The sequence below is a fragment of the Hylaeus anthracinus genome, unplaced genomic scaffold (assembly GCF_026225885.1).
Source record: "Hylaeus anthracinus isolate JK02 unplaced genomic scaffold, UHH_iyHylAnth1.0_haploid 11989, whole genome shotgun sequence".
Taxonomy (NCBI): Eukaryota; Metazoa; Arthropoda; class Insecta; order Hymenoptera; family Colletidae; genus Hylaeus; species Hylaeus anthracinus.
Genome location: NW_026534337.1, coordinates 11,915,836 through 11,942,734, shown reverse-complemented (window position 1 = coordinate 11,942,734; position 26,899 = coordinate 11,915,836). Strand labels below are relative to the sequence as shown.

General features: G+C 33.3%; 4 protein-coding genes across 8 annotated transcripts; 1 reads left to right on the top strand and 3 right to left on the bottom strand.

Moving 5' to 3' along the window:
- Nucleotides 1-189: 189 nt before the first annotated feature.
- On the top strand, nt 190-8,060 carry LOC128888206 (1-phosphatidylinositol 4,5-bisphosphate phosphodiesterase-like). 2 transcript variants are annotated; one of them, XM_054144890.1, is made up of 20 exons: nt 190-449; nt 701-760; nt 1,047-1,187; nt 1,274-1,353; nt 1,536-1,671; nt 1,916-2,016; nt 2,105-2,271; nt 2,387-2,597; nt 2,764-3,022; nt 3,224-3,400; nt 3,717-3,897; nt 4,111-4,268; nt 4,348-4,551; nt 4,712-4,910; nt 5,860-6,030; nt 6,116-6,256; nt 6,411-6,585; nt 6,687-6,890; nt 7,410-7,656; nt 7,791-8,060. In XM_054144890.1, exons 1-20 carry the CDS (start codon nt 279-281, stop codon nt 7,857-7,859), a joined length of 3,252 nt encoding a protein of 1,083 aa, XP_054000865.1. In that variant the 5' UTR covers nt 190-278; the 3' UTR covers nt 7,860-8,060. The 2 variants fall into 2 exon arrangements, with proteins under 2 accessions (XP_054000865.1, XP_054000864.1); XM_054144889.1 differs by having other exon boundaries at nt 7,410-8,060.
- A 97-nt stretch (nt 8,061-8,157) lies between these two features.
- Nucleotides 8,158-11,559, bottom strand: LOC128888219 (aquaporin-11). The gene is made up of 5 exons (XM_054144922.1): nt 11,165-11,559; nt 10,399-10,615; nt 9,419-9,693; nt 9,094-9,232; nt 8,158-8,731 (listed from the first exon to the last, which is right to left on the bottom strand). Exons 2-5 carry the CDS (start codon nt 10,577-10,579, stop codon nt 8,535-8,537), a joined length of 792 nt encoding a protein of 263 aa, XP_054000897.1. The 5' UTR covers nt 10,580-10,615; nt 11,165-11,559; the 3' UTR covers nt 8,158-8,534.
- Nucleotides 11,560-12,113: 554 nt separating this feature from the next.
- On the bottom strand, nt 12,114-23,673 carry LOC128888205 (uncharacterized). Of its 4 annotated transcripts, none has more exons than XM_054144884.1 (19): nt 23,463-23,673; nt 20,584-20,980; nt 18,960-19,084; nt 17,780-18,744; nt 17,528-17,697; nt 17,410-17,449; nt 16,471-16,638; nt 16,261-16,396; nt 15,146-15,352; nt 14,895-15,029; nt 14,636-14,812; nt 14,351-14,502; nt 14,213-14,292; nt 13,792-14,124; nt 13,450-13,717; nt 13,307-13,389; nt 12,999-13,218; nt 12,462-12,895; nt 12,114-12,377 (listed from the first exon to the last, which is right to left on the bottom strand). In XM_054144884.1, exons 2-19 carry the CDS (start codon nt 20,823-20,825, stop codon nt 12,248-12,250), a joined length of 4,065 nt encoding a protein of 1,354 aa, XP_054000859.1. In that variant the 5' UTR covers nt 20,826-20,980; nt 23,463-23,673; the 3' UTR covers nt 12,114-12,247. The 4 variants fall into 4 exon arrangements, with proteins under 4 accessions (XP_054000859.1, XP_054000860.1, XP_054000862.1 ...); XM_054144885.1 differs by lacking the exon at nt 20,584-20,980 and adding an exon at nt 19,693-19,723 and having other exon boundaries at nt 23,463-23,671; XM_054144887.1 differs by lacking the exon at nt 20,584-20,980 and having other exon boundaries at nt 23,463-23,671.
- Nucleotides 23,674-24,092: 419 nt separating this feature from the next.
- On the bottom strand, nt 24,093-26,696 carry LOC128888212 (RNA polymerase I-specific transcription initiation factor RRN3). The gene is made up of 8 exons (XM_054144913.1): nt 26,518-26,696; nt 26,098-26,301; nt 25,810-26,029; nt 25,627-25,735; nt 25,394-25,546; nt 24,849-25,331; nt 24,590-24,768; nt 24,093-24,521 (listed from the first exon to the last, which is right to left on the bottom strand). The coding sequence occupies exons 2-8, from the start codon at nt 26,299-26,301 to the stop codon at nt 24,172-24,174; spliced, it is 1,698 nt and encodes a 565-aa protein (XP_054000888.1). The 5' UTR covers nt 26,518-26,696; the 3' UTR covers nt 24,093-24,171.
- Between the last annotated feature and the right edge of the window lie 203 nt (nt 26,697-26,899).

The window sequence follows — 26,899 nt, the reverse complement described above, 5'->3', positions numbered from 1 at the left end:
AATTAAGCACACCCTTTCGGAAACTCCGGTTTGGGTGAGTCTTCGATTTACCTTCGCCTGCATGTGAAGTTACATAAGCTGAAGAGAACTGTAACGCGACGAACCCTACTGGATCGCAACGAATCCTCATAGGTTAAATTGGATTTGACTAATTGCGTTACCCTATGTCACGGGACTGAGTTTCGCGGCAGAGTCCGGTCACTTGAGTCTCATGCGACCCCAAGTTCACTTCAAGTCGTCTAATCGAGGTACACCGACGGGGCGAAAACTGGGGGAACATGACCAAGAAGTTCGAGTTCAATTGGCGAATCGAGGTGCCGGAGTTGCTGAGAAATGGCTCCGTGTTCGATCGATGGTTCGAAGACAAGGAAACGACGGAATTCGAGCCAAGTTGCATGTTCAAAGTCGACGAGTATGGGTTTTTTATATATTGGAAAAGCGAAGGCAAGGTATTGATAATCGAAACCTTGAAATTTACCTGTAGAATCGATAGAAATTGATAGGAGAACTGTTTGTGTTATTGTAAATTTAACATTTGAACGCTCTGGAATATTTGTCGCTTTATAATTTTGTAGACGAGTCTTATGGTAAAACTATAAAGTAATTATTGCGGAACGTTCAAATATTAAAATTGCTCACTGTAGATATTTCTTGATTAAATTACAAATCGAAGGTCGTGATCGATTTATTTTATGAACAGGATGGCGATGTAATAGAATTGGCCCAAGTGAGCGACATTCGTTACGGTGGCACACCAAAGGTAAACGTTATAATAATTAGTTTAATCCTGTGTCCTTTGGGCAAGGTGCTTCGGGTCATTAGCCTTTTCCAAGATTCTTTAGGGCGAAGCACCGCGTTTCGATAGTACTAAATGTCTAATATAAGTCTTCTACACAATATTTTTTCCAATTTTCAATCAAAAATATCAACATGGTCTAAGTTAGGACTCATGGTTGACGTTGATCGGTTCCCCTCCATCAAGGTCAAATAATATGTACTAAATATCTTAGAATATCCTGTCAAGTAATATATATTAAATTGCCTAGGATCCAAAGCTGTGCAACAAAGTGGGTAAACACGGGACGATGGAGCAGGTAGACGAAAAGAGTCTAACCATATGTTCAGGCATCGATTACACGAACATCCACTATCAACACATTATTTGTGCCGACGCACAAACCGCTAAGGTAATAATAATAATGAAAAAGATCGGTATATCAACAGTCCTTTGACCCAAAGAAAAATTCTTGAACAATGTATCTGACTGCCTCAGGATTGGCAAGCCGGTTTGCGATTAATCACGCACAACACCAAAGCTTCGAATGTATGTCCGACGATCCAGCTGATGAAACAGTATGTATTATATAATAACAAAGTTGCACGAGTCTGGTTAGGTTACAATGTAGCGGATTTCTGCGTTATAGTCGGTTAATTTTAAATTACAATATGAAGCTTTCAAATTTTATGATATAAACTATATAAAAAAGAATATAAGTTTTGAATTGTAAACTAGAATATGTTTGTTTCTTGACCAGTTGGATGAGATTGAGTTTTCAAGTGGATCCCAAAGGAAAAGTGCCGGTGAAAGTTATATCCAAAACTTTTGCCTCTGGAAAAACTGAGAAACTCGTGTATCAGTGTCTTTCTGACTTAGGCTTACCTAGTGGAAAAGTAAGATTTCCAGACTTCGTCCTTTTTTTTCCATCGGGCTATAGATGAAGCTAGAAGTATTTTTTTATTAAAATTTAGCAGCACTATAGCGCTCATACCCTTTTCATCAACGATTCGTGAACTTCTAAATTTGATTCAGGCTTCTAGACAGATGTAACCCTTTAATATGAAAAGCAATTCGGTGAAAATATTAGAACAGCTATTTGGTTTTGTATAAAAATATAGAAATTTCTTTCGATTCTAGAGTGACAAAATTGAGCCGAAAGATTTCACGTTCGACAAATTCAAAACCTTATACTTTAAAATTTGTCCTCGAAATGACATCGAAGAATTATTCCAATCAATGTAAGTCCGCATAGTGTTGATACTTAAAGCGTCTTCAAATCGTCTACCCCTTTCGAACAGCAGTTATTATAATAATGATACGTTCCAGCACGAAAGGACACTCAGAGTCGATCACTCTGGCTCAGCTGGTGCAATTCATGAACGAGAAACAGAGGGATCCTAGACTGAACGAAATCTTGTATCCTCTTTATGACGAGAAACGATGCACGGAAATAATCAACGATTACGAGGAGGATGAGAAAATGAAAGCTGCGAGTAAGTTGATTTCAAGTAAACGTTCGAATTTTTGAACTTTCTATTCATCGCGTAATTAAAAATAATAGAGTACGAAATGAAATCCTAACATAATCATGTAATGTATTACGTTCAGAATCTTTAACCAAGGACGGGTTCATTCGTTATTTGATGTCGGATGAAAATGCACCCGTATTCTTGGATAAACTGGAGGAATGTATGGATATGGATCAACCCCTCGCCCATTACTATATCAACTCGAGCCACAACACATATCTAAGTGGTAGACAAATCGGTGGCAAAAGTACTGTCGAAATGTATAGACAAGTTCTGCTAGCTGGCTGCAGGTAATCATATATAAATGTCCCATTCTACTCTTTAAACAATAAATATAAACGATTCCTCGCACGTTAGAATTTCATATCGTTCTGTTGCTTTCAACAACAAAATAGAATTTAAAGTAGTGAACGAAACGAGATAGGCACCTTTGGTAATTAGATTATTACGTTTCAGGTGTGTGGAGCTCGACTGCTGGGACGGAAAGGGAGAAGACGAAGAACCAATAATAACTCACGGTAAAGCCATGTGCACCGACATTCTTTTCAAAGACGTTATTTACGCCCTAAGAGACACCGCGTTCGTCACCTCGGAGTACCCTATAATTTTGAGCTTCGAGAACCACTGCTGCCTCAAACAGCAATACAAATTAGCCAAATACTGCGACGAAATATTGGGCGATTTATTGCTGAAGGAACCGCTCAAAGACTACCCAGTATGTAACGCTTCAATATCTCTTTTAATCATGTAATAATAAAAACAAAAAAATAAAAGTGTGTAAAATTTGTTTGATTAAAATTGTTTTATAATCAAAGTAGAGCGTCTGAACTATGGAACGAATAACGTTGTGTTTACCAACTAACGATAAACTAGCGAGAAACACGTTTATTCTGTAATCATAAGTAAATTGGTACAGCTCGAGCCTGGACATCCGCTTCCACCCCCGAGCGCACTGAAACGCAAGATACTAATCAAGAATAAGAGGCTGAAACCAGAGGTGGAGAAAGTCGAGCTCGAGTTATTCCGCTCCGGGCAATTCGAGGCGAAGGATGAAGTGGTTGAAGATCCAAACGCTCCTCCAGCACCACCCAAGGTTTAACGTTACGGTTATGTTTGTTATCAGAATCTCGGGAGTGCTTTGCAATTTTCAGCTTCGTTAAAACCAGTGGTAGAGAAACTGCAATCGGAAAAATGATTAAGAATTCATTCTTGCATGTACAATTTCATTTTATTCAAACTGAGTAGAACAACATACACTTAAGAGTGATTTTAAATTTTCATTTAACTGCTATTCAGAGATATAAACAAAATTTCTTTTCGTTTTCGAGAAATTTCGTTACTGACAACTCTACATCTTCGTCGCTAATTTTTATATTGTTTTCGTTTTAATAATCGTCGTGACGTTTTAGGAAGAAGTACCACCTGAAGCACCTCCGCCAGCTGAGGGAGGCGCACCAGGTGAAGGAGGCGCTGAAGGAGAAGCACCACCAATTCAGTACACTGGTAGCACAATGGCGTGCCATCCTTGGCTATCCTCCATGATTAATTATGCACAACCAGTGAAATTCCAGAGCTTCGAAACGGCAGAGAGTATGTAAAATACAGCCTTTTTCATAATAATATAAGGACAGGATAGAGGGTGGTTTAGAGGGGTTGTTCGAGCTACATTCGTCCAATTTCTATTGATTTGGTCGCATAAGTTCAGTGATATTTTCCGAAAATAAAATTTATTTAAGCAAAAAAAGTTAAAGGGTCACAAAGTGGTTTAATATTTTTCTCCGCATTATACTATTTTTATTGCAGAGAAAAACATCTACCACAACATGTCCTCGTTCTCGGAGACTGCCGCACTTAATTATCTGAAAACGAATGCCGTGGAATTTGTTAATTACAACAAACGTCAAATGAGTCGAATCTATCCCAAAGGCACAAGGGCTGATTCTTCAAACTACATGCCTCAGGTGAGTCGCTCTAACCCAAGGGATGAATTCTGGTGCCCTGATTGACTTATGAAATAATTTTGTCTTTTCGGTGAACTAGGTCTTCTGGAACGCAGGCTGTCAGATGGTGGCATTGAATTTCCAAACGCCAGACTTGCCTATGCAATTGAACCAAGGAAAGTTCGAATTCAACGCAACGACTGGATATTTATTGAAACCGGAATTCATGAGGAGGCCAGACAAGATCTTCGATCCGTTCTCTGAAGACGTGGATGGTGTCATCACTGCGCAGTGTTCTGTTCGAGTAAGTATATCTATGCAAAAAATAATACTTTAAATTATTATGCATGTAGTATCTCTCTGTTTTAATTTTCACTCTTCATACTTATGGTTCAATCGATTTATACAACCTATTCTGAAGATATTTAAAATTTAATTATTAACGAGTTTCGTCTGTTTTCCAGGTGATAGCAGGCCAATTCTTATCTGACAAGAAAGTGGGCACCTACGTCGAAGTAGATATGTACGGTCTGCCGGCAGACACTATTAAAAAGGAATTTAGGACACGAATGGTTCCTGCGAACGGTTTGAATCCAGTTTACAACGAGGAGCCGTTCCTCTTTCGAAAAGTTGTGTTACCAGACTTGGCTGTGCTTAGACTTGGTAATTATAATTATTTAGAACCAATTCAAATACGTAATACAGTAGCACCTTCGGTAGTATTAGTGCAAGTAGAAAGGGTGAGTAATGAACAGACAGGTTGGCTAATACTAATACAATTTTTAATACTAGTGCCGCCATCGGCGGGAAAACGCCCAACTTTGTAGCCAAGATAGTTCCCATGGTTCCTATAAGATGGCGCCACCGATAGTTTCAGTCAATTTTTCTTTATTTTTTTCGTAAATACACAACTAGTACGGTTTATTGCTTCATGAAACTATAATCTATCATCTGAACGTGCTATTTAAACATTTATCCGCATCAGATTTGTAAATGCAGCAACAATTACCGACCTTTTCGTTAATTGCGCCATCTAGTAGCAATAGTGTGAACTATTTCGACTACAAACTTGGGCGTTTCCCCACCGATGGCGCCACTAAATACCGCTCAAAGAGCGGCTTAGTGAGCGGTAACATTTCTATACGTATCCATTCTCACGCTCACTCTTCAAATTTTCAAAAACGATCTTACATGTAGCTTAATATCAATGAATACTATTTTATTACTTACTTCTCAGTCTAAGAATGAGTTTCATCAACAAACAATAGGTCATTAGCAAAGTAATCTCTATAAAGAAGTTTTAATTGCATTAAATAAATAAATAAAAACAGATCACAGTAAAAACGATGAATGAAACTATCATAAGGAAAATATCATCGTTAATTAACATAACTATCCCACAGTACATATTCGGAATAATAATATTCAATAATCAAAGCATCAAATAAACAAATGCTTTCGGCTTAATTACCCCCACAACCTCCAACCCTCCACACTGTAATTCTTATCTTAATTTCCGCTCGACATTATAATTCAACCGACTTAGCATCCCAAAGAAAAACCACCGTGGCAGAACTGCCAGGATGTTTATCATTATCCATCGTTTACACAGGCGTATACGAGGAGAGTGGCAAACTATTGGGTCAACGAATTTTACCGCTGGACGGTCTTCAGGCTGGCTACAGACATATTTCGCTAAAAACCGAGGCGAATTTCCCCATGGCACTGCCGATGTTGTTCTGCAACATCGAGCTGAAGATTTACGTGCCCGATGGATTCGAAGGTAATATCTGAAGCGGTTTAGTCGGGCAAAAATAGAAGTGTATCGGCTATGACTGCGATTCGAGCTGGTAAACCTCGGCTTTCAGACTTTATGGCTATGCTGTCCGATCCGGGCGCATTCGGCAAAGGAGCGGAGAAGCAAGCCGAGACGATGAAAGGGCTCGGGATCGAGCAAACCGACGCGAAAGCCGAGGCCAAGAAGAAGAAAGAGGAGGAGGCTAAAAAGGGTACAAGACTTAAGAGAATCTCGTTTGCGACGGCCAAGGGACGGAAAACGTCGATTCAATGATAAAAACTTCCCTCGGCCGTCATAGTTTCAATTTTAATTAATTTTAATCCGAACGAGCCAACGTTTCTTTCAATTTCTGTTTTCGATCGAAGAGGAGTACAAACCGGAACCGATCACAATCGACACGCTACGCAAGGAGAAAACCTTCAAGCTCGGGAAAAAGCAGCAAAAGGAATTGGACACGATGAGGAAGAAGCACCTGAAAGAACGGCAAACGATGCAGAAGAATCATTGCTCCGCCATCGATAAATTGGTAAAAGGAAAAGAGTACGTAATCGAAACGTTGCCATTGCCCTGGGGAAAATTAATTCTGTTGTTTATCGTGGGTAATACAAGGTTGACAATGACGAATCTCGTGATTTTCGCAGCAAAAGCGCGTTAATCCAGGATGCCAATGTGAAGAAAGTTATCAGCGAGCAGACCGCGCAGTGGTCGGCCATGGTGGAGAAGCAGAGGAAAGAGGAATGGGAGTTGCTGAAGACACATACGGAGACTGCTAGGGAGGAGTTCAAAAAATTAATCGAAGTTGTCCAGGCTGGACAGGTTAAGCAATTGCAAGCGAAACACGATAAGTACGTGGACAGGTTGATTTGATCAAATTAGTCCTTCGAAGGGTACATCGAATATCGTCCCTTTTAATTAACGCTTTATTTGTGGGGCTGTTTAAGGGGGCATTTCACTGTGAACGCACAAAAGAAAAATATATTTTCAATAATTTTGTTCTCAGGAACTCTTGCATAAAATTGAATGAATGTTTTTTTCCCCTTAAAAGTATGATTAAGGAAAGTAAATAAAAAAATTTTCTTTTTGGTAAAAAATATTTCGTCATTTATTTACAAAATAATATGCATATGTGCAAAAAAGAAAGTTACCCGCTGGCGCAGGTGATTTTGGCTCTTCTGGTAATCTGAAACAGAAAATCGGAAAAGTTTAATCATACCTTTGAGGGGAAAGAACATTTATTCAATTTTATGCAATAGTTCCTGAGAAAAAAATTATTGAAAATATGGTTTTTTTTGTGCGTTCACAGTGAAATGTCCTCTTAAACCTGAAAAACCTATAAATAATATGATTTTGTGTCTCAATTTCAGAGATATCAAAGAAATGAACGCGAATCAAGTGAAAATATCCGTAGAGACGGCCAAAGAGGTAATGAACGACAAGGCGCTAAAGTCAAAAGGTGACAAGGACCGTCGAATCCGCGAAAAGAAGGAGCAGAACACGAAGAAGTTTATGCAGGAAAGGAAAAACGTGCAGATCAAACAAGGCCGTGAAAAGGAAAAGCTGAAAGTCAGCCACGAGAAGCAAGTGGCTGGACTGGACGGCGAAATTGACTCGGTAAAATTTGTTAATTTTTCCTTTGAAAGTAATTTTTTCCTTTTCTCCCTAATATTAAGCTCGCGACGAGTGTACCAGGTAAGTTATATTATTTAAACAATAGAATATATTTAACGAACGTTTCTCTGTTGCAGACTATCGAAATGTATAAGAACGAAGCAATTCAATACGATTTATCGTCCAAAACGGAATTCTTTGTATGAATATTACATTCATATACATTTTTCTACGATGGAGATTTACACTTCTATTTCTACTTCGTACCTTGCTATTACACGATGTTTCATCGTTTTTTATTTATGTTTTATATCTTTTAATCGTTTATATACGCGTGATATGTTTGATAAGTCTTAAAAACAAATGTACAAATGTGATTATAATGCATGAATAAACATGAAACGTTATTAAGTTTCAGAAGAAATATAAAGATTTCCAGGACAACTTACAAAAAGTCGCAGACCTTGCCTTCGAATTTTACCTAAAAAAAAATTCGATCGGTCGTAAAAATTACTCGTAAATTTTTTATTCTTTTATACAATTATGATACACTATGTACACCATTAACTGTTACGTATTACACGCTAATTTGAACTCGCAATCTTGTACTATTAATCGTAAATTTAACCGAACGTTAACTACACGCCAATGAACAACATTCGAGGTTTGACAATCCACAGACTCGCCTTGTGCGCAAACATAGCTTTTGTAACAATCTGGAAGGTTCGATCGTGTTAGAATCTTGCACGCGACTCTGTACGGAGTTCGCGCGAAAAGAAAACACGTATGTTAAATAAATCGGAAAATAAAACGGTAATAAAACAGAAAAGAAGATCGAACGAGAGGAAACACTCGAGGTGTAATAGCCCGACGTCTGTGGCTTAAAGTGTCTTCTCTTTGTACTGTTCCATGTAACGTTGGATGAGCGGATGTCTGTAAACTCGTAAAGAGGCAATAGAACCAGCACATGCGCCCACCCAATACACTATCACGTGCTCCATAAAAGATGTTCCCAAACATCCGTATTTCAAGGAGGTTGCCAGCGCGGGATTAAAGTAGCCGCCGGAATAATCAAAAGCTGAAAATAGAGTGATCGATAAGGACGTTTACAAGCATTCTTATCTGTTATCGAGGAATGGTAATGATTTAATAAAAGTATCAGTATAAATGAACAATACAAAGTATTGATGATAATTATTTAGAAGTATGTCCTCCTCACCGATTTCGATGGCCTTGAAATATGTTGTCAAGGTCATCATTCTGAACAACTTTTTCCAATATGTATACATATGTTACCGCCGCTCGGCCTTACTTTCCGAGATATTTGCATATAATGATTCGAGGCCATCGAAATCGGTGAGGAGGACATACTTCTAAATAATTACCGTATCGATATAAGTTAATACTAACGTTAATTGAATGTAGTGTAAATGAACTAACCTGCGATAACCAGACTGGTTCCGATAAAGGAATCGATGATAATGCTAAACTTTGAATTTATCTCGCTCAAACCGCGCGAAACCACCCTGTATACGCACGTCGCTAAACACTCGACAAACGCTCCAAATATTACTGGTACCTTAACAATTGGAAAAAAAGAATAATTACATACACGCAGATGGTAATACAAAAAAGATATGACAAGATATGGCATCTTCGACGCTCCCATCCTTGATGGTAGTCCCACATAGCCTAATGCATTTCCCCACGATAAGAAAAAAAGAAAAAAGGTACTTTACCGACTGTTAGCAAATGTCGCTCTTACTTGGAGGTCGGTAGTGCAGTCTTCGAACGCTTTGTTTTTGTGCGTGGAGACAATCTCCAGTGCCCAAAGTAACTGTACATATCTAAAAACAGCAAGGCCGCCGACAAGTTCAGCCCATATTAAAAGGAAAGCGTCTCGAACAGATTTCTTTCCCTCGACAACATCCTCGAGGTGAGTATAAGGACACGCGGTTGCGTCGTCCCAATTCATGGACCACCAAATCGTCAGTACAAACAAATATAACCCGTACATGGAAACACCCCAGTTGTCTGCAACTAAGGTTCAACGTTATATTTGTAACAGTAAAAAAAAAAACACGCTGTTTTTGTCAGAAATATATAAATATATTTTCGAGGGTGTATACACTCTCGATTTACACGGTATTTTTTCGCGATATTTTCTGTTGTCGATGAGTGTACTTTGTAAGAAACAATAGTTTAACTCGGTAAGGTGACAAAGAGTCCTTGGCAAGGACTAATACAGTATCGGTTAACCCGAATTCCTATGATGCGGCAAATAATAAAATATAGGAATTGTTTATTACTTAACGCATTACGACAGAACAATTAGAAGTCACTTATAAAATCAGCCAGTAAGAATAAAGACTAAGAAATATTAATGTAAAACATTTAGAAGAGGAAATGTAAAAAGAATGCAGCACGTAGTAGTGCAAACTACTTCTACGAACGTACGCACTTTAATTTAATAAACAAACAAACAAACAAACGATTAGTGCAGGCCCCTAGCGGCTGTGTTTTAATGTAGTTTCATGGTGGCCATGTTTTTTTATTCGTTAGATAATTATTCGTATAAAGTGTCCAATCCTGTATAAATTTATACATTTAAATGACCTGATACTTGGTGTTAAAGGTGAGCAGAATTTTATTGGAACAAAAACTTCGTAAGAAAAAGGTTTATCTAAATTGAATCACCATCGAATACGATCAAAAGTTTGGCGTATTGTACGATGGTAAACTTACTTATTATGAGTTCAAAGCATGCTCCGCAAAGTTCGCCGGTAGCAATGCCTTCTAAAAATAGGGACCTTACGAACGGATCCCGTACGTAATATGTCACATATCTTCTCATCCAATAAGCTATGAGACTTGTGAGCACAATGTATAGCGTGGATACAGCTAACGCAATCATTGTCGCAGCCATTGTGCCGATTAAATGTACAGGAGCTCAATGGTAATGCTACAAAATAAACGAATTACATTCAAACGTATAACGTAGAACAATCGTTGGTAGTTTTTTTTTTCTATCAATTAGAAACAAAAATCAAAAAAACAAATCAATATTTACGAGAATCATAATAACTTCTGCGATATCGATCGATTCTACGGATTTCCAATTTATTTATACTTCATTTTAGTAATATAAAATACCTTTCCAAATTATTATACTTTACAAATTCATCTAATCCAAATCTACTACAATTTAAGTTCGAGGAGGGGTCCCGAATGACCCCAGAAGCTAAACTCCTAAAATTAAAGAAAATTAAATAAATTCAAATAAGACCAGAAAAACGAACAAACGCATCATTTATACTTTGATTTTAAAGATACATAAAAATCTAGTTAGTTCGTTCATGGTTTTGTAAGGCTTCGCGTATTACGATATACGATTCATGTTTGAAGTACGAGTAGTGTAACACTAAGGGGAATTATGCAACGGTATACAATCGTTCGACAAAGTACGGTTTCAGTTACTTCTCGCGAAACGTCCGTACCATCGTTAACTCACCTATCTATCATCGAACTTCGTTCGTTCTTATCATATCTTGTCTTGGTGGAGATTCGCACACTTACACAGCACTTGAACTATTTTTCGTTCCTTTCTCTTTTCCTTCGCGTGCCGCAAGATTTTACTTAACCAGTTATTTAAAACTGGCGAGTGTAATTGAATATATCCGTGCGGATATGTCGCGTAGCTTTAAATAGCTGGTCTCCCGAATTACCTGGTCGCGACTGGCACTGTGTTAAACATCGACTAATTTTCGGTGCACATCGATTATAAAATAAAAACAATAATCACTTTTTATTGTACATATGTATATACACAACGCTGACTATCGCCAGTCAGCAGTTCCCGTTTATTTGTTAATATTTCTGACATGTGTCTGAGTCAAGGATTAGCAAGAAATAGATATTTAAAAGGTAGTACGAATTCGTCCCAAACATGCATTCGCTACATTATTGGCGTTATAATTAGACTGTGGATTTGATGTCAATGTTCATGAATATAAAGAACATATGTTAAAGTTACGTAGAATATAATCCTCTTATACAAAGTGAAATATTAATATTGTAATCTTATTTTATTTCTTATATATTAACGTACACCATACATGCATAAAATCCGTAGTCTAGTTATAATCTTTCAGACTAAATCCGATTGTGGTCGGTAATCAGATAGGCTTGCGTATGTCTTTCGGTGTATATTATAACCGAGCCGTTACTAGACTGCTTAGAGTACAAAGTTATGATATCCTTGACAGCGTTCATTCACTCCCATTGTAATGAGACAAAATGGTTTCATAAAAGAAATATGTACGTATTAAATACGTGACCAACGCTGCGTTCGCTCGATAATAATTCTGATTAGAGGAAACTAGTTAATTAAATTGGATAACGCGATGATTCGTTCGTTGTAGGGGGTCGTAATTCCAAAATCGAAAATTGAAACGCAGATGTACACAGTTATGATTGGATGTTTTTATTCGTTTTATGAAGTAATAACTACATTTATTATATAGGTAAATGATTCCATGTTTGTTATGAATGTGGGCTAACTTCAATTATATCATTATAAAAAAGAAAGTAAAATTTATTTACAAGAATCAAAAGAATCTCCTTTGTGCTTTTTGGCCAATTGTGGATCATCTTGATTCTCTGTTCTTGACATTAACCTGGGAATCCGTTTCGACTTTAAATAGGACATCGTTTCGCTTGACGATCTAAAAGAAATTAGTTGTATAATAGGATAGTTTCTTATCGTAAAAATTGTATACAGTTAATATACGCGATCTATTATTATATACCTTGGATGAGAAATTTTAGATTCAGTCACCATTTCCGTTGGATTGTTTTCAGTCGAACTGGAACTTGTACATAGAGAATAAGGAATGATCTGATAAGTAGTCTTATTAACCATCTCATTAGTTGGCTCAGTATTCTCGATTTGATTTGGCATATTGTTACTAATACGATTCTCTCCATCTCCCGTAGATTTCTTCTTATCCTCTACATCTGGCTTCATTGATTTCCCGTCACCATGATTTTCGGTCTTAGTTTTTAATTTACCATCTTGCGTAGGAAAATGTACGACAGGTAGAGTAATATTCTTATCTCGTTTGGTTGAATTCACTAACTTAATTAATAGTTCGGACAATTCTTCCCTCTTCCTTGTTACAGTTATTTCTTCGAACCAGTTTTTCAATGTTTTTATTGGTAATGTATAGTCTTTAATAGGATTCTGAAAAAAATTATTATTGTAGTTGACATTACATTTTATACGATGGAAATAACAATAAAAATTGAATTCATTATGGACATGTACAAATAAGGGATGATCATACTTTAAAGAAGCTCTCCACATATTGTAATACATATAATCCGCAATCAGTAAAATTTGATTGCTGAGGAACTTTCAACGATGCACCTTTAATAGTATCTTTCGAAAATACTTTTTCACTTCCCATTTTTGCAACATACTCGCAACTCAAATAATCCCTTAGTGTTGCTACTACTCGTGCTCTACTTGCACTTGCAAGGGAATCGAATATTAATATGCACGGTCTATAAAATATAAAATGGAAACATTAGATAAACAGATCGATATGCTTATTACGTAGTAGTTTACTCACGAATATGCGCATGTACTTACACTTTTACAGTATTTTTCTCCTGTGGTATATTTTGTTCTACTTTTGGCAAGCGATTTTTATCCTCAGTCGTTTCTAATTCATCCTAAATTAAAAATTGGTGAAAATCCATTTCGTAATATTTACTGATTTATAATAAACTTACGTCATCTTCGCTATCCATTTCCATTTCTTCGTCATCTCCTTCAGCTTCATCTCTTTCCGAACCATCATCAGGTTGATCTATAGTTATAGTAGTCGTCACTGGTGAAAGAGTCGTATTTCCAATCGTAACAGCTTGAAGTTTTATTTCTTTTAATTTTTTACTTTTTTGCGTAGTCTTGCGAGTATCATTTTCTTCGCTATGTACTCGATTTGGAAAAACTTCGCCCACCAATCCAGGAAAACAAATAATAGCCAAAAACCAATGGGCACTGAAACATAGTTTACGTGTAATAAAAACTTAATATAGGAAATAGGTAGGACACCCTCCGTTATAGAAACTTACTGTTCATTAATAGGAATTATAATGAAATCCTTCTGAAATATATTAACATTTTTCGTCCATTTTTGTACCCTTGCATGTCTTTTCGCAGCAGGTGAGAGTGGCACGCTACTTTCAACTGCTTGTGTATGTGGACTCGTTAATCGTTTATAAAAATAAGAACTAAACACATGAGTCCTATGTTGGTCAGATTCCGATAAAACTTCTAGTGTTAAATATTTTAAATAGAAGTCAATAATTACGTCATTCAAAAATTGATCTTCTCCAAGACACAAATAATCTTCAGTATTAATAGCTATGCCACCTTTTGCAGGAGGCGGGGGATATACAGTTATTCTGTAAACAATAGTTTTAATATATAAATACAATATTCAATGGTATCAGTATTTATTCTGTAATGTAAATAAGTAAACTTAATTCTTACGTCTGTATTCCACCATTACTGTTAGAACTATTCAGTGATGCTTGGCTGTCTTTCCTAGACAAACTTTGAACTTGTGGACTCTGGAAAAAAATACACATTAACTCTACATACTTGTCAACAACATATCGCATTACTCACATCTTTCGGTGACGCCCGTATCAGAATATCATTTGCTTCTTTCGAACTCAGCTCTTCTAACAAACCTTTCCGCGAAAACAAACTTTTAAGCACTACTTTTGATTCTTCACTTAACATTTCTGGCAATAATGTTATCCGTTTATGGGTATGGTCTATAAAAAAATTTTATTTTCATGTTTTGCTCCAATTAGATCAGAGCTGAATAAAACTGTACTTAAAAATATTATTTTATTTGCGAAATAAATTTTAGTCAGCTTTATTCACAGTGTACGTCGAAGTTCGTACCTTTTCCAATAGGATCATAGTACGGTCCTTTTGGATCCTGCATTCCTAATAATTCGCGAATCATAGCACCAGTATTGATACATGTATAAAAGAATAAGACTGGCATTGATTTCCCGAAATGAATTAGTACTTTTACAATATCTTGAAACTTAACTTCTAATGTAACAAAATTGTTCTCTGTAAAATACATATATATTGGTACCATTATGCTGTCAACAATTAAATTTCATTATTGTTATTATCGTTAAAATAAAATCACCATCTTCCAATAAAGGTACAGCAAATCTCACTCCATTTTGTGAGATGACTATTCTTTCCTGTGGAATATATTTATAAGATCCTATCCTCACTGTTCGACATAACAAAGAAGTATGAGGGCATACAACAGAATTATCTGAAAATTGTTTGATTTTACGATCTGTTTCTTCATGTAATTTGGATGAATATATGCTTGACTGTATATCATATTACATATTTTCAATGACATGCATATCAGTTATTTTATAGTACCTTTAATAATATCTTCATTTTCCATGGCATAATCAGCACTTGGGCTAGAAATAGAATTGTTCGTAATTACTGGTTCCTTCTCGAGAATGGTCTCCATTTCGTCAGAAAAACTATTATTTGGAATATGTGAAAATGTACTGTTATTAGAGCCCTCCGATTTTTTACTTTTGCCTTCTTCTTCTTCATCCGAAGATATTGTTAAACATTCTGAAGTAAAAACATCGAACTTGGTATCTACATAAAGTGTTGGCTTTACGATAACGAAACACCATATAAGATAATATGTGATGATCCTATAATTTTTTCAAACTAAAATTTTGAAATAGGTGTATGTATTTAATAACATACAAGTTAGATTTAAAATGATACAAGAAATATATCATTAAATAGGAACGCAAGCGCGCCAGCTAAGATACGATGCTCAACTAATCGTTATGTGTGCGCAAAGTTCATGCGCAGAAGACTATTATCTTCCTTTTGCACTATTATTTCTTGTGTTTGCATACCGATTTGCGTACTCTAATATAACATTACGCGATATAGTGTACATCTCTTGTTAAAAACTATCGAATATAGTATAACCTAGAATCTTGGTGTATTGAGTTCAGATTACTTATTTGGCAAGCCATGACGGTTAGCTTCCTTCGCATCCGCGTTGCACACACGCAGTACTTGCTTTTGCATCGTTTCTCCACTGACGGCGCTCATAATTCTCGCTAGTATCGATAAGTTTTGTGGCCGACCCGTGTACCTATATGTATCTGTTAACCTGATTGTGATTTCGATGCAACTTTACATATTTAAATTTTATCACAAATGTCGCATGAATAGACGACAATGAATGCAATACAATGAATAGACGACAGACTGTAGTCAGTCTTAGATAAGTAACACGGATGACAGTTTACAAGCGAATATGATTTTCTTATTAACGTTTTTTTCATCATTATGTACATCGTGTTATGTGTGTAGCTCTGTATGTAATACAGATTGTTTAGAATATTTCAGTTGAGATGCAGTTGAAGTGTAGAAGAATGTATTACACGCTTAAGTAAATCCTAAAATAATGCCGTTCTAATTAAATTTAACAATAAAATTGTTGACTATATTTCTACCTGGCTCTTTATGAACAGGCTTCGGTTTTGCAACACCTCTTCCTCTTCCTCGACCGCGTTTATAAACAGATCCATCTCGTTCCAATTTCTCTAATTTTGCTGATGAATTTCGCTCGTTATTTTTCTTATAAAAGGTCTGAAAACAAAGTAACAAGATTATATATATTTGAAATTTTGTTAGAGTCTGCTTCTGAATCTCACAATCCTTACATCAACCGACAGCATGGTCTCCTTCTTTTCTTGCATGCCCATTGTCATGGGTATGGACTTCACATCCTTCGGTAATTTTCTTTTACATCGTAAACACCGATTGAAGTCGATTGAACTGATGCCACAGTGAGAACAAACGGCAAGCATTCCCTCAATATATATAGGCTCCTAGTTCCATACAAAAATATATCGTAGATGATGATTACGAATGTTTAATTGGATTATTACATTTCAATATAAAATAATTTCATACACTACACGAACTATAAAATAAATATAAACTACTAATAAACATTCTACTTCACTGCAAAGTGCAATGGCTTACATAATGTACCGGATTAAATTCTGGACCCTGAATTCTTTTGGGGAAACTTTCTAATCTCTAGAAAAAATTATGAAAAAATAGTAGGGAAAAACAGGAGGTCAGAAACTGTAGTGGAAGCGGATGACATGCACTTAAAGCCTAGCGATGCCACGTTCTGGCAATACGTAGATTTTATGAACAAGTTCACACGAGATACAAGTTCTAACAACAATTTGGCGTCGAACTCCATCTCGGTAGTGAGGCAATACATTCCTTTTTATCTAGCAGTGCACACGTGCAGTTCGCGTCAATTCGACGCCAAAAATAAAATGGGAGAAGAGCTCAACATTAAATGAATTCTTCATTATAAGAACATCACTATAGATGTGAAAAACGAAGTATCTGTTTTGGAATATTATTTAAAATTTAACCCATATATACTAATAACAAGATGAAATGAAATGAACTATGAGGATGACAGTCCATTCTAGAATCATTCAAGACAACGAAAAAAAGTATTTTCCTTTATTTTATCCTTACTAGTATGCAAGATAATATTCTCTCATAAAACACAATTAAACAAAATATGATATAATACGTTTAAAAAAAAATATAAAAACAATTGACTAGTTTACCTCGTTTTGATGCACGGGATTGCTATTCTCATCTGGTGAACTGAAATATTTAATAAGGTGTATTGATATTTTGAGACACTTGTAAATTTTAGTTAAACATATTTCATAAGGAACTTACCTATGAGAATTATCTAAACTAGAATTTGTGTTTTCTTGAGAATTATCATTTTCAGTCGTATCATGCGATGCCACAACTGAACCAGATCTAGCATCCACAATATAGTTTATACCCAAGGTAGGATCAGACACTAAAGAAACACTTGTCGATCCACAAAATACGATATTTGCCTGGAAATGTAAATATTTATACGGTCAGCAATTTTCATAAAAGACCTTTTAAACCCAGTAGATCTAGTAACAATTCGAATACCTGCTCTAATAAATCTTGAACAGTACAATCTTCATTTGGTATGTCAAATGTAATTAATCTCTGTTCACCATTAGCAAACGTAACTAACATTTTTGCGGTATTTCCTTGAATTTGATGTTGAACTATGGTATTTGATGGATTATCAATAACTTGTTGGAGATAGGCAATACTTTCAGATGAGCTATTTTCTGAATCAGTTTGTGATTGAAAATTTTGTTGATTTGTTACTGGTTGTTCTGCAAGTGATGATGACTCTAGAGGTTCAGTATCCATACTATTCACATTTTTAGATGGAGATGAAAGTGATGATTGTTGTTCATATTGAGACTTTTGTGTTACAGAGGGTTGTTGTTTTTGAATCTGTGATCCAGACGACGTATGTTGTCGTTGCTGTAGTATCATTGTCTGTTGTCGTTGTGCAAGGTTGTTTAACGAACCCTGCGCCGTCGGTGATGAAGTATTTATTAATCGCTGCACATTACCTCCTTGCAGTCTTTGATCATTTTGCATTTGTTTTAATTTTGTTTGTTCCATTTTAGGTTGATGAGGTTTCAATGTTTTTGGTAGTATATTAGGAGCCTGAGGTCTAGCAAGAACTGTACTCAAAGAATTATGTACTTGTGTAGGAATTAGGGTCACATTTTGTGCAATAGGACTAATTGATTTATTACACTGTGACGGTTTAGACGCCCTGGTATTAGACACATTAGCAGTTTGTATTTGGGTTCCAATGTCGCTCGTTACGTTCACCCTATCAGAAGCAGGCAATGATTCCGTTTGTACACTATTTATTGAATGTCGATTTCTGTTTTGATATGACCTAGGTGGTTTCCTTTTTATAAGCCCAGTATTCAATGATGATACACTCTGTTTTGAAACTGCATTCTCACTAATATTATTTTTCTGCATTTTTATCCATTGTATTTGTTGCCCATCATTATTACAACCTATTAATGTCTTAGAACCTGAATGCAAAAATACATACTTTAACAATTCGTCTTCTAATACATAACATTAATGAATGTTTGTTATATGAGATGTTTCCTAGCATGTGGGACTTATTTCAATGGTAAATTCAAGATCCAGGATACAAAAACAATAACAAAATTCAAACAAATACTTGATTCTAAGATACTTGGGAAGAACATCAAATAGTAAAGTGCTATTTCAATTTTAATACCTTTATTATCAACCGTGTTTCCAATATTTCCACCAAGAACATTAGCATTAACTGCTGTAGTCTTTAATACACCTTGAGATGAACTTAATTCGTTTGTATTTGTTTTAATTATAAAAAAATTTTGTCTGAAAACAAAATGTATTTTATTAAATGTATAAATTAATATTCTAATAATACAAAAAGTAATTAAGAACCAATTTTTAAAGAAAAAAGTATATGTATATACAACATTAAATATGTTAGATGAACAATAATTAGGTGAGGCTTTAATGCAGTTTTAATACATTACTTTCATAAATGAAAATAACGAGGAAAAAGGGTGCATTGGTACATTTTTAATTTGATTTTAAAAAATATTACTTTTATTAAAAGTTCATGATCTGCATGCTTTAAATTTTAATATAACCATTTTTTTCAATTCGTTAGTTAAATATTCAAAGTAAATTATATAAACAATCAGATATATTTACTTTAGCACAATTTTGATGTTTTAAACGATTTATAGAGAGTTTTTGAAGGGTTTGTGTACAAGGACATATACAAGCAGTGAAAATAAAAATGTTACATATTTATGTGAATTTAAAAGATAACTAGAGACTTAGTGTACATTATACTTTGTGTTAATAAATACTTTTATATTTTTCATTAATATAAAATAATATTAAATTATACATATTGCATAATCTTATTAAGCAATTGATAAGCTTATTTCCAATGAAAATATTACACTTACGTTTGCTCACATTTCACATTCATAGTGCTTGCTGCAATTTTTTAGATTATGAAATTATGTTATGTGATTATTAAATCAGTAAAACAGAATATCAATAGGAAGTTTCTTTGAGGCACACATGTACAATACTAGACATTTATAGCATAAAAGATAAATAATATATTCATTGTCCTTGATAATTTCATTAACAATTGTGTTGTCTATAAATATACTGTTCAAGATAATTAAAGGATTCCCTATGTAAATAAGACAATGATGTGAAAGTTATTTATTTATTTATTCATTTAATAAAAGCTAGTTATAAATGTGCATTAATTGGTTGATTTCAGATATTTACTTCTTCAGATGTCATTATTTTGACCAGTTTATTTGTGATATTGTTATTGTAGCATACTTCCATATGTGTGATTAGAAGACTACCTTAAGAAGTGTTCTATAACAAAGTGTTATATGAAAATAAATCATAATAAAAAATATTATAGTTCTTGTGATTATTAAATAATGTATATACTTATACAATTGTGCTTTATTCAAAACAGATTGCTATATACATGAAATGATATATACCTGTTTATAAAATTGTAATTGAAATATTTAATGTTTAAAGTGTCATATAATCGCGATCACAGTACATATTAAAATATATATTTTCACAATGCACGAAATAAACATAAAATATGCCTTTTACAATCTATAACATGCTTCACAATTGATATTTAATTTTCATAACCAGTGCCACGTACCAACACTCCCTTTCTTTTTCCTCGAATATACAATATCTTTATGTCCCTAAATATATATCAATATATGAATGTACAAAAATTGAAAGCAAAAAGATATCACACTGCTACTTGAATATTTGGAATATTGAAATACATGCGCAGAAATTACCCTTGATCCAATTGTGTTGTAGGGATTTGATTTCCTAAATTAATTTGCTGTGAAAATATCGCTTGCTCATTGTTTTGCTGTGCACTGGTGTAAGTCAAAAATTGTTGAGAACCATTGTCATCATTATTTACATCTTCAAAAACTAACTGAACATTTTGTCCCTCAACAGAACAGATTCTTTGTAAATCTTCAAGTGATAATGTACCACTGGCATTGGTCACAAAATTATAATATTGTGCCATATTATTTAAGACTCAACTGCTTGCAAATATGATCCTTTTTGTCAATCAATGTAGATCAATGTATCAAAATGATCAATATTGCTACTATACCGGATTACACCAGTTCATCAATATCATATCTGTAGATTGACAAATTAGTGTCTGGACAATAAAACCTATTAAAAATAATTTAAAGTTACTTATGATTTTTAGTATTTAATTTTATAAATTTAATTATATAATTTAGTAGTAAAAAGGAAACAGAAACATAGAAGCAAATCTTAAAAACTAAACAGGATTGAGCTAATAAGATATATAAAATTAATATTACTTGGTACTTCGTTATTCTTTTCAAGGATACTACATATTTTTTAATTTGAACTTTTGAATAAATACTTTGAAAGATTTCTTAAAGTATCTTAAAATCATAGTATTAACTAATGAAATAAATGAAAATTATAAATTTAAACCAATTCATCATACAGATGTATTACAGAAATATAGTTTTTGAGTATTACATTCACATATTTGCAAAAAGTAATTTATTTCCAGATACATTTAATTCAAATACCTTACAATTTACATTTATGGCATAAAATTTCTATATATTTCATGTATATTACCACAAGTGTTTCAAAGAAATACATCCTAAAAATTAAAACAAAATTGTGTTAAGCTACTAAATATAGTTATAATAAACATATAAAGTATATAAAACATTAAATTCTTTCTTTTATAATAAATGGACATAAAGTAAACAAATATAACTTCTTAAGTAGTCTCCTACAGGCAATTTTTAACAAATTGCATAGTAATATCCTACATTGTTCCATGATTAAAGTCCACTTAATCAATGAATTTAAACATAAATTTTCCAGTATTATACTAGAATTTTTGTACAGCATGTGCTCCAAAGTTTTGAAATATTGAAAAAGTCTTTAATAAAAAATTGCAGTATAATGTGTGTTGTGGAATAACTAACAATAATAACCCAATTAATCTTACAAGTAAAAGTGTACTCCAAAATTTTGATATAAACAGAATTGTATAAAGAAATGCTACAAAATGATTACTTTTAGATAATAAGCAAGAATGTTTTTGTATACTTTTTCACATACAGTTTTCCATCAGAAATAAGTCACTTAGATATCTCATATAATTGTGACAATACAAGAAAATGTTTCATACAAAATTTCAATGATGTTAATACATTGATTATTATAGTTTTTTGATGATGATATATTATGTAAAGCAACCAACAGGTTAGTTTTAAAGAAATATATTCATGTAACATATTTACTTGTGAAACATTTTTCAATATTATCACAAGGAAAAGAGATAACTAAATAATATGTTTCAAGTGGAACATCCAGTGTATAATTATAGATATTACATTTTGTTATATCCTGAGATATGTACCATTATTACATATAATACATATACTCATATAAGTAAACAAATAAAGAAAAAACAGATGAAATAGTATACTATGTATTAAATTAAAACTTTAAAAAAAAAATGAGAAGTACAATAAGTATCTGTCCATGAAACTTATGAATGATTGTATTTCATTTTTGTAATAACCTCAATTGTAAACATACGTAACTTTCCTATAGAGTGTTTAAATATTCTTTAAATCTTCTTTATTATATTCTATGTCTTATATTTGATAATTATGCTTCCATTAAAATAAGAATTCAATGTGTGACAAGCATGAAACCTACATGCAAAAATGTATCAGTGTGGTACAAATTTTTATATAAAAACTCTCTCAAATAAGTGTAACAACTTGTTAAATACAATAGCACATAACATAAACATTTAAAAAGATATTGGAAGTCAAAGTAAAACATAAATTAATTGTAACAAATTTAGAAACAACCAATAATTCTTAACAATATGTTGCAATTATTTATTGCAAATAATTAACTATTTTTTTGTCCATTATTCTATATAATATTAATTCATACATATCTAGTACCCATCAGGGAATTAGGATTAACAATACTATTCAAAATACACATTTGATTACAATAGATGTATTACAGCTGATGAGAGATGAGAAAGAACTCCTACAGATATGTTACCATTTTCATTACAACATGTGATATAAGTTCTATTATCAAATTAGCTATTGTTAAATGAAATATATAAAAATTATTTCAATTACTACGTATAATGGTACCGTTGTTGTAATATTTTGGAATGTAAATGAAAATTTGAAACGTTGTTAAGAACACAGAAAATATTTAAATTTCAAAGAATCATAACCTAAAAGTCAAAGAAAGAAATTGATCTTCGTTTCTCACATCTACTATAGAATAACATTATAATCTATGTGTGTAGAAACACATGCATTAGAATTATTATAGTTACCATGAAATTGAGTATCAACTGATGATTAAATGTTCAAACGTGCAAGATAAATGGTAATAAGACCGTTTGAAAATTGATCATAACCTTGTTTCGAAGTGGCAAGAACAACGAGTAAAGTTTACCGTAAAAGATAATTAAAGAAATTTCAATTTTATTATACTGCAAAGCGGCTTTATTGTTTATTCCGTATGAAAAACATGCGGAATTACTAACTTGAGTATGAACCGACGTCTAGTGCACACATTACAAATTTTTTATTAAACTGACAACCATGATACTTACGGTCGTTTGTGTAGGGTGAAGTAAATATATAATTCCGATTTCAGCAATAACAAATACGCCTTGGATCGTACTAAAGTTATTTCGTTATGTTTCGCGAAAGTAAATAACAATTCCAATTCGCCATTTTACGTTACCGTTTACGTGAAAGAATCGCAAAGCAACCGATAGACCGCAAAAGATTACGCCACTGCGTCACTGAAGTAGAGTTTCCGGCTCCGGTTTTCTAAGATGCTAATGGCGCGAAATTCGGTACGTTATACCAATCACATATTAAACGTTAATATATATTCATGGTTAATTTATATTTGTTAGTTAAAGGAACGTTAATCTATATGCAAGAATCCAAACCAATTGGTAGGAGCAAAAACGGTTAAACTAAATACTCTGTTTTTAAAATGTTCTTTAATAAACACGAATAATTTGACTTTTAAGTTTAAAGATAATTTATTTAAATGTACATATATTCAACATATAGGCAGATTTAAGTAATTAGATACGTTTGCACATATTACTTTTAATTTAGAACGAAAGAATTTCATACAATAATATAACATATAAAATGTTATACTGTAACAATTGAAAAAATATTTTCTGCAAATTGTGGGAGTTTCAAAAAAAGGGTAACATGCATTTTTGCGAATAATTTATTTATTTGAAAAGGTGGTTGGTTACAAATAAATCGAAAGTACATTGAATTTGAAAAATTCTTCTATTCCGTCATATATTCTATATCTTCTTTATATTTAATAGTTGCTTTATGTTCATTACTACTAGTAACATTGTCACGAAATAGAGAAATTAATTGCTGTCCGCTTTGAGCCAATGTATAAGAACTAAATGGGAAAAAGTTTCCGACCGTAATTGTTGCTGCCTTTTTACTGCCAAATATAGGAAGCTGGCTTCGTGTATTATTTTCAATTATAGTATAACAATAAGCCAATTGGTACATTCGCGTAATTTCCGCGAAATTATGCACGATTTCAGGATGACAGGCTTTTAATGGATTTAACTTACAGGTTATAATTTTTGCTAAGTCCAATTCTTGTAAGTATAACATATCTGAAAGGACATGAGGAAGTTATACTAACAGCCGAGAAGATATTATCGTTAATCTAAAATGTGCTTACATTTTTTTGAATCAGGAAAATCATTATGCCTTTTAGTAATTATAAGAAATAATGCTTGGCAAACAGAATAAAATACAGTGTGTTCTTTATTTTCATCGTCTATGTAGTTTGAGTGATCCTGCATGTTAATATAATCGTGAATCCATTTACACAATCTAAACTGTACTGCTTTCACTAACCTATTAAAAAGAAAAATAAGTAACAAATGCACATATAAATTATTTCATGGATTCAATAGCCTAGTATGTTAAATAATTACCCGGCTGTGATAAAATTTGCCGTAACTAGAAAGCTTGCAATGTATGCCACGGATGATTGACGCGTAATAGAAGGTATGTTAGGATCTGATACCTTGCGCCATAACCAATCTATAAAAGCCTCGGCAACAGCTGTTTTAAAACTACAAATATAGAATATAATATACTGGACAAATTGACTTGCATGAGTGGGTAATATTACAGTTTCAAATATTTGTAATATATCGAAATAAAGACTTTTTAAAGATTCCATTTGCAAGACTCCTTCAACTAAACAGGAATTATGCATATATTTCAGAATCAGTGTCATACACACATCCAATTTATGAGCTATTGGATGTATTTTATCTGTTTCTGTTGTATCATTGTGTTCGACAACATTATTCTCATTACCAAATGTGCTGTCACAATCACTATCATCCATTAAGTCTTCGTCGTCGTTATCTGTCTCTAACCGTGGTATATTTACATCTAATACCATTAACCTAAAACAGAACATGTTTAATTTTTATCTTGATCACAAAATACCGTCGTATTAAGATATTACCTATTAATAATTAGAGACAGAATATCAGATCGTAATTGAGGTGCATATTCTAATATTTGAATCAATGCATAAACATAAACTTCATGTGTATGAGTTCCATGAACAATATATGGAAATCTTGCTCTGAGCGATTGGAGTAGCAGTTTACTTGACCTAAAGTAAGAGTATACATTCATTGATTTTCATTGTTCATATTTGATTCATAAAAAGTTTCTGGATTCGTGAATTCTTACATTGGCACAATTTTCAAAATTTTGCATAGAATATCATGTATATGATTTAATCTTTGGACATCTTCTTCCTTGCACTGTCCAGCTTCCCATTCAGTATCACTATTTTCATCTGCAAAGTATATAAATTGCTAGAAGTTTAACATTTTATCAATACTTACACAATTGTAGTATACTAACACATACCTGGTTTAAATTGTTCAACTAAATTATCTATAACATTTTTAGCATAATAAATTTGCATACAAATTAAATCTTCTATAAATGCTTTATAGGCTGATGTTGCTTCCACTGAACGATTTGTCCATTTTAGTTGCAGAAGTGTCTCTATAAATACTTGATGAGTTGGACCAAGTAATGACATACATTGTCTCACATTTACCAAAAATTCTATTAAATCTGTATCCTAAAATTAAATGCACAGAATTTAAATTCTTAAAGTTCAACTTAAATAGAAAGTGTATCAATATGTACCTTTATATTCGAATCACGTAAGATACATATCAAATCTTCATAGTCTTTAATACCATTACCAGTTTCAAAATTATAAATAATACTTTTGAGATTTTTTGGAAGTTTGAAATATACTCTATTAGACTGTCTAATTAATTGCGATCTAACTCCAGGTGTCTTTAAGATCGATGACACGCTGCTAACTCTTGAGGATACAACTGACATCTGTTTGAGATAAATACAATATTAAATACATACAGTTCGTAACGTAAGTTTTATAAATTATTATTCTATGAACATTGTTCCAGAAAATTTTGTATTATTAATAAAATAAATCGAGATGTTTAAGTGACAGATGGCCCATTTCTTAAAACTATCGCGCATATACGTGCAAAAATGAGGTTATAATAGCAAATAATAAAAATAATACGCATTACTTACTTTCGGTTATATTTACAACCTCTTAATATATTAATATTTTTCAACGATTCAAAGTCATAAGCTCATTTACATTTTGAAAATGTATTATCACGAAATATTACATTAGTCAAAAATATCCCGATATGCGTTCACTAACTCCATGTGGTCAAAGAGACAGCCGATGATGCCGACGATGCCGACCATCTGTATCGATTCATACTACGATTCATTCGAGCAATCGAACTATCGATATTTATTCAAACATTCGATCATTTTATTCCTTCTCGAAGATGTCTGGCAGCAAGACGCGTCCTATGTGAAATTGTTTCTAATTAATCAAGTGTTTAATTAGTTTATTCGAACAAAAGTGAAACCGTTTCTACATATTTGATAGAAGATTTAT